Genomic DNA, 7,916 nt, shown 5'->3' with positions numbered 1-7,916 from the left:
ATTTCTACACCTCCTCAGTTCTTATTTAGCATGACGCAATCCTCTGACAGTAGACACACTGCTGTTCACCTCACTGCAAGGCTCTCACTTTGTGCACACTGGCGTTACACTCTGCTTTTACTCAAATCCTCCCCTGGCAAAATGTCGAGTTTTAGATCAACCATGAACCTGATGTGGTTCTACCTGATTTTTCATATGGAACCAAGTGACTGCTGCATTAACAATGGTAAGTTACATTTCTCTTAATTTTCTCAGGTCAGGTTAAAGCAGCCTTCATGTGTAAGTTAACCTTACTTGTCTTGTATCATTTGGCAGCTTCTCAACCCTTAAAACCAACCATCAGTCATCTAAAGAATATCAGCAACAAACAAAGCCTGACGGTGAGCTGGCTGGTGAACCACAGTGACATGTTTGAGATCCAGATCAGTCGCACCGAAAAGCACAACATTGTTCTCAGCGTGAGTACTGAGGGGTTTTATTATACATCATGACTGTTTATATTTACTCTAACATAATGCGATATTGAGAATTCCACTTTTGTCATATAAAGTGAAGATGTCCAACCAGTTTGGTGAACTTAAATTAGTTTCACATGCAATGAGAGGAAATTCACTTGAGCCACATTTGAACCTCATTTATATTGTAAATTTAATCAGCAGCTATAATTCTTTATAATATCTCCTATAACGGTGAAGTAGCCTGATCTAATCAAACTCCACATTTGTGTATGATGTGTCCTGTTTTACTGATGTAGACCAATCTAAGCGTGTCGTCCAGAGTGTCAAGAGAGCACACATGGACTTGGATCTCTGAGCTGCCTCTGGAGTGTGTTGATCATTCAGTCAGAATAAGAAACATCTGTAATGGGTCTGCACAGAGTCCTTGGAGTGACTGGAAGACCAGCTATGGTGAGTTGCCCTCAAGATCTATGTATCAATTAGCAGAAAATTAACATACTTGACATAGATATATATGGGTGGCTTTATTGATCAAAATATTTTATAGCCCTACAAATAAAATGGTTTGGGTTAAAATAATTATATAGATAAAAATGTAATATTTAGAAGTCTTCAAAAACACCACAGATGTTTTTAATATAATATTTCCCATCCTTGTTTGCAAAGCTGGATTGAGGGACATCAGTCAGCATTAAAACCCCAATATCTGCCTTACAGGAGAGACTGCTGGGAACAGAGCCAAGATATTTCCCTTCCAGCAGGTGCTGAGGGAGGGCAGCAGTCCCACGATCTGCTGTATCCCCCCACTGGGAGCAAATATCACAAGCATGGCTTTCAGAAACAACCCATACAACCTCACGAGTGTTGGAGACAAAGTCAAAGCTTTTGTTGTGAACAACCTGACAATCCCAAAAGAGCGCATCAAAGCTTTGCTAATCAGTTGTTTTCTAACAAATGGAAAATACCGTCATGTCTTCAACTATGTCAGCTGTGAGTATGAATCAAATATTTCTTTTAAATTTGTTAATTCATGAAGACTTTTTACATTCATGCAACAATATGTGTCTACTGTAGTTCCTCTACAGAAGCCCAGAAATATCAGCTGTGCAACGACAGATTTCATCTCTGTCACCTGCAGATGGGATTCAGGCAGAAATGGAGGCACACATCATAACAAACCAACTCAGACTCTGCACATTCAGTAAACTGCCCACAGTAATACTCAAAAAAAAAAAAAAAAAAAATTCTGCAGCCAAATGTCAAAAAAGATGTTCCTGACAGTGCTAAAACTGTTCTGTAATGACTTCAGCCTTTACTTGAAAATTTGAAAACCATAGATTTGTCACAAAATTAGAAACTGCTGATTTGTGTGTGTAATGGTCTTACATTGTTGCTTCATTTTCTGCTGAACACAGAAACACAGATCATTCTCCAGTCCACTGTGATCGGTCCCCTTGTACATTCCCAGTTGTGCCTCAGCTGCAGGTTTACAACATCAGTGTGGTGGTGAAAGACATGTTGGGAGAGGAAATGGAAAGCTACAGCTTCAACATCTCAAAAAGAGGTCAGAGGTCTTGCATTCTTCTATCTCAGGATCATTTACATTTTCAGAGTACAGAGTACTACTTGTTACAGACTGTAGCTCTGTGCTCGTCCACAGTTCAAACAATGTTGATCTCTGTTCATTCCAATTGGTTTTAACAGTGTCACAGGTTACAGGGTGCTCTCTACCCCTGATCTAAATAAACTATGGAATATACAGCGCAGGTCAATTCTATATTGTAATATTCCTTCAGTTTGTTTTTGATGACCTAAAAAATGATGTAACCTGCCTGTCCCACTATTTTCTGATTAGATGATCATGAAATTTGATTAATAATCTTTATGTTTGCTCTGATTCTGCATGGATATGTTTCTGTGTGTGTGTTGCCATCAGTGTCTCCTGTTGTGGAGTTGGACAAAATTGACAAAGGGGTGACAGATGCCAACTTGACCTGGAGCATCCAGAGGAACTTAACTCAAACTAAATTCATCTGCCAGGTTTCCACACTTCAACACAGCATAACAGAGGTGAAACCAACATAGTTTAGCAGAGAAATTTATAATGAAAGTTTTAATTTACTTCTCTAACTTTCCATGTGTGTATCAACAGAGCTGTGACAGTGCGAGAGGTTTCTGCAAAGTCGGGCTGAAACCTCTGCTTCCCAACACACTGTACATGGTCCGGGTACGCTGCTCTGTCAATGGCAACTTCTGGGGAGACTGGACAAAACACAGACACTTTACAACTGGTAAGTACAAGACATCAGTGTGAGCAGGGATAGGTGTGTTCAAGTAGATCCTCAGTGAAGCTTCTGCCACGTACAAATCAAACGTTGCCTCAAATTACAGTGAAGCCCAGTACTGGAGGTCACACACACTTAACTCACCAACATAATAAAATAAAAAGCAACATGTAGTTTTCCAGACCTGCTCTAGATTCTATAAAGCGACTTACTTTGTAGAATGCATGCTTTTTGAAATGCATTTAGAGGCGAGTTAGGAGAGACAACACAAGTTTCAAATAAAAAAAAAAAGGTGAAGTTTTATCTAGAAAATGTGATGTCTCCACACAAAAATTGTGACATAAACCGATAGCAGTTGAGTAATATTCATTGATTTCAATGATGACTGAATCACTGAGGCCATCCTTTAAAACATGTAATCTACCTTACCCAACACGGGCTCTGAAATCTGCTGTTCAGAAGATTTTGAGAAAACTATTTTCTTTAGATCCACAGGTGACCTTGGATGTGTGGAGGAAAATACAACTGCTGTCTGACTCATACAATCGTCGAGTTACTCTTTTGTGGAAACAGGTACGTTTTATTTTTTCTCTCTGAGCACAAATATTTGAGTGGAAAAACACTCAAACTCTTCAACTGTCATGAGGAAATCCATGTAACAACTATTATAAAGCTTGTCCAATGTTTTCCCAGCGTATCGCTGGCACAGTGAAAATCCAGAGGTACAACGTTCAGTGGTCACAGGAAGGTCAAACCTGGGAGGACTTGAATGTGGACGGTGAACAGAACAAGACTGAGCTCTCCATTGGTTTAGGAAAGTGTGAGATCAATGTCGAGGCTGTTCTTCACACCGGCTCCTCCACTCCGGCCCACATCGTTGTCCCACCAATGGACCCTGCAGGTGAAACAATTTCCGGTCGCTCCAAAAGTGTTGATAAATGGTAAGGTAAACTCAGCTGAAACCTGTGTCTCTGCTCAGAATCCCTTCCTGTTCAGAAGCTGCTGAGTAGCAGCACAGTTGGTGGTTTTTATCTGTACTGGATTGAGAAGACCACAGTCACCTGTGGCTATACTGTGGAGTGGTGCATTCTGGGTAACACAGTGCCCTGTACTCTGCAGTGGATGAAGGTACCCAAAGACAACACCACACTGTATCTGTCTGCCGGTGAGTTGTTTAATAGTTTTAGTGATGACTCTGAATGTTTAGATGTAGGTTTCTTTTTCCAACGTTCAATCTTTTCTTCCTTTTCTTCTAGACAATTTTAAAGCAGGTTGCAGGTACACATTTAATATCTATGGTTGCACAGAAAATGGAGACAACCTCCTGGAGACACAGACAGGATACTCACAGGAACTCAGTGAGTTTTCTCGCTACAGATCTGCTTCATTCATAACGCATCTCTTTTCCGTCTTTTCATTAGAGTCGTTAAGGTATGCATGTGGAATTTAAAGTACAGTTCTGCGTGGAAATATTACAGCTCCGATCATGAAGTGGAAATGCTTTCAACAAACATCCATCCAGAGAGACCCCTTAACTTAATATTTTTTTATCAGTGCACATAGTACTTCATGACTGGATGTACGCTCGAGGTCATTTGACCAGTTCTTCGTGTCTCAAAACTTATGCCATAGGAGAAGAAGACTAACAATACTGGAGAAGCTAAGGTTTTAAAAACACTATTCTAAATTCATCTTCTATGAAGGTGGAGGTGCTGAAGTTTCAAAACAGGATGTTCTTATCAAAGAATCTAAATGCAAAGTCATACCATCACTCTTTCCTGTTTGTTAGCGTTGAAGAAAGGGTCAACAGTTTGTCAGGAAAAAAGGGCAGAAAATATATTTCATTGCAATGAAATTTCTAGATGGGGCAATTAATTGGGTATAATATCTTTGGTATATGACAATGACTTGAGCCAAACATTTGAACAAAATTATATCATAACAGTACTACAAAAATATACCAGGAATTAAACTGAGTTGGAGATATATTCATCGATCCCACTTACCCCTGACCCTGTCACACTTTTACCTATTCACGGGCACAAAAATGGATCAAGCCAATTGACAAAGTCTTTTTAAATGTTTAGTTTTGGATATATGATTGGTACAAGTTGCTACTGACTAAAAACAAATGAAGGAGTCCAGAAGTCCCAGAAATATTAGAGTGAAGTGGTTGTGTTTCTTGAAATGCGTTTCTTAATTTGAACCAGATTTTGTTTTTAATTTAAACACAAACCTTCAATCAGTGTCTGTACAGATCCCACATCTGCTGGAACCTGTTCAGAGTACTTTCAACTCTGTGACTCTGGAGTGGTATTACAATGAAGATGACCCAGCTGAGCCAGCGTTCATCACTGGATACCTGGTTACTGTTCAGGATGCAGGATTAGATGTGCTGACAGGTCAAGCTGCACGTAAGTAAAGGGAAAAATATTTCTTCATCCATTCAAAACAATGTCGGTGTAAGACGAGTTTGACTTCATGATCTGCGTGTACATCCAGATCGGTTCAGTGTATCAGTGGCAGACCCCCGGAAGAAGTCTGTGACCATCGAGGGTCTGCAGCAGGATAAAGAATATTCTTTCTCTGTGAGCGCGCTCACTAAAGACGGCCATGGAGTACCGGCCAACATTACTATTAGGACCAAAATCAACTGTGAGTTTTTTTTCTCTTAACTCATTTTCTCCCCCTAGAATCATGACAGGAAAAAAATTAACATTTCATTGAAAAGGCTTTAATTTTACTATAAACTGATGCCCCCGCCTAGACTATTCCTACTTGGCCAAGGCTCTGACAGCCATCTTTATTCTCCTGATCTGCATCATCCTCCTGTGGTCCACAAAGAAAATGTGAGCAATGCCATTTTAAAATCTTCATCCTAAAAATGGAGTCCTACAGAGGACAAGTTGAAAGATTATCGTCAAGGCTTATTTTATGATTTCTTTCTCTTCCAGGCTGAAAGAGATATTTGTCTATCCCGCTGGTATGACTATCAAGACACCTGAATTTGACAGTTTCCTTTACGAGGTATGAACAAACCGCCGAGATCACATCAGGCTCAAAGATGAAGCAACTAAAATGTTGCATCAGCCACATTTGTTTTTCACAAAGTTGAAATGCCTGAACAAACCTGCATGTTAAATGCCTGTCTTCTCGTTAAATAAAATAGAAAATGATCTCAGCCACATTTCTACAATTCCTTTGTACATTAGGATCACAGATTTAAACATGCTTCTCACTTTGGTGTGACTTTCATGACTTCACTTGGTGATGATGATGATGATGATGATGATGATGATGATGATGATGATGATGATGATGATGATGATGATGATGATGATGATGATGATGATGATGATGATGATGATGATGATGATGATGATGATGATGATCGTGATGGTGTTTCCACAGACTGAACAGAGGCTGTGTTCTCAAACGGTGGACGACTGCACCAGCTGTGACATTGAGATTGTGACCAAATCCAATGCTGAAATCATAAACACACCCTGCTCTGGTCTGGTCCAAGAAGACTGCAGTCCACAGTCAGCCAATCTGTTCTGGGACAGACCTGCCTTCAACAGAACACGATCTTTCACTAACGAGAGTTACTTAACTACCGTGACGGAGTATTGCTCTGAATCACAACAAGCCATAATAAGAGAAATCAAATCCAGCTCTGAACATTCAGATTGTCTGACTGAATCGTGTGATGTCATCTACGGTTATATCTCATATGACACATTGTAATTAGAGTCTTATGATGATAAATATGGTGTGTAGATGCTTGGCTTTTTGAGCAGCATTTAAATCTGCTTCACATACGTGATTTGTTTGGAAAGTGCTACTTTAATGGTTTTTGGCCACATCTTTTATTCTTGCAGATAACACTCATCAGGTAATGAACTTTGAAGAAGGAGTTCATTATTTTCTTCCAATGACAAATCTGATGGTTCTGTTACATTGTGGACTGGATTAGAAGATAACCCGAGGCATCAGCATTATGAAGACAAAGAAAATGTGGATAAGAACGATTCATCCGTCTATTTAGGATGTGCCACAGAAATACACATGTGCGCATGCAGCCACGCGCACGCACAGAAGAAATTAGGCGTTAGTCATGAGGTCATCACAGTTCCTCTTTCGGATCTTCATAAATGTGAACATGTGAACAACAGGAGGAACTCGCTGTAACGATACTGCTCAACCTTTAAGGAGCTGAGATGTTATCAACGGGATGTGGCAATTTGCACCGATAAGCTGAACTGCGCTCCGAAGAGAGAGAAGTCAGATGCATGTCAGAAAGGTGTGAATCTTTTTCCAAAAGTTTAAAACATCTTTAAACATAAAGGCAAACACTCCAGATCATTAGCAAAGGGGGTATCTGTAGAAATTAATACAATGCACAAGACAAGCTGTGGATTTAGTCTTTTTTTTATCATAAGAGATCCTGCAACATTTGATGTTTTCTTCAAAGTGTTTCACCATGAAAAGCTTGCAATACGTTAAATATCTGTGGAAATAGGAAGGTGGCTCTGCTCTTGAAAAAGATTAAGTGTAGTGGTCAGCATTTTAGTTCTCACTTGTGCGATTCCTCCACCAATGACTAACTGGAAAAGTTGTGCTCTTGCTGTGTCAGAGGTCACGGCTCAATCTGAGGCACCATCACCTTCCCTGACATCACACAGTATTTGTTATGTAGTTTCTCATACAGTTGACGACAGATTAGTTTGGACTTAAAATTATTACCATCAATATATCATAAAAAATTAACGCTGTGTGTGAATATATAGATACAATAAAGTGAATTTTATGATTTGTGAAATGTTTGGATTCATGTGCTATGGATATGGTATCTTATTTCATTGTAGCTTACGGTAGAGGGCGAGAGCGAGGAAGAAGGCAGGATTCTTGTCTAATCCTGACAAATTGGATAAGCAGCTCCTTGGTCAAAAAAAAAAAAAAGACTGGCTACCTCCAAGGAGAGCAGTTTTGTGTTATGTCCTTGCTCAGCGTAGAGAGCAAAATCTTCTCTAGCACCATGGCCAAGAGACTCTCCACCGTCCTCTTGAACAAGTACATCAAAAATATCTGTGCAGAAAAGGAGGCATACCAGGAATGTCAGGGCGTCTGGAACATTCAAGCGTATGGGAAGCGTATAGGGCATGTTGTATAT

At 39.8% G+C, this 7,916-nt stretch overlaps 1 protein-coding gene across 1 annotated transcript; it reads left to right on the top strand.

The window, feature by feature from the left end:
* The first annotated feature begins 38 nt into the window (after positions 1 to 38).
* osmr (oncostatin M receptor) lies at positions 39 to 7,562 on the top strand. Its single transcript, XM_080466750.1, has 17 exons — positions 39 to 226; positions 316 to 458; positions 755 to 908; positions 1,176 to 1,448; positions 1,533 to 1,659; positions 1,874 to 2,022; positions 2,395 to 2,528; positions 2,611 to 2,749; positions 3,231 to 3,316; positions 3,437 to 3,644; positions 3,723 to 3,908; positions 4,000 to 4,101; positions 4,990 to 5,157; positions 5,246 to 5,398; positions 5,511 to 5,592; positions 5,698 to 5,770; positions 6,155 to 7,562. Exons 1-17 carry the CDS (start codon positions 142 to 144, stop codon positions 6,488 to 6,490), a joined length of 2,598 nt encoding a protein of 865 aa, XP_080322876.1. The 5' UTR covers positions 39 to 141; the 3' UTR covers positions 6,491 to 7,562.
* The last annotated feature ends 354 nt before the right edge of the window (positions 7,563 to 7,916 follow it).

This window comes from Lipophrys pholis (genome assembly GCF_963383615.2).
Source record: "Lipophrys pholis genome assembly, chromosome: 7".
NCBI lineage: Eukaryota > Metazoa > Chordata > Actinopteri > Blenniiformes > Blenniidae > Lipophrys > Lipophrys pholis.
The sequence above is the reverse complement of the archived record's forward strand: the minus strand, read 5'-3'. Positions and strand labels throughout refer to the sequence as shown.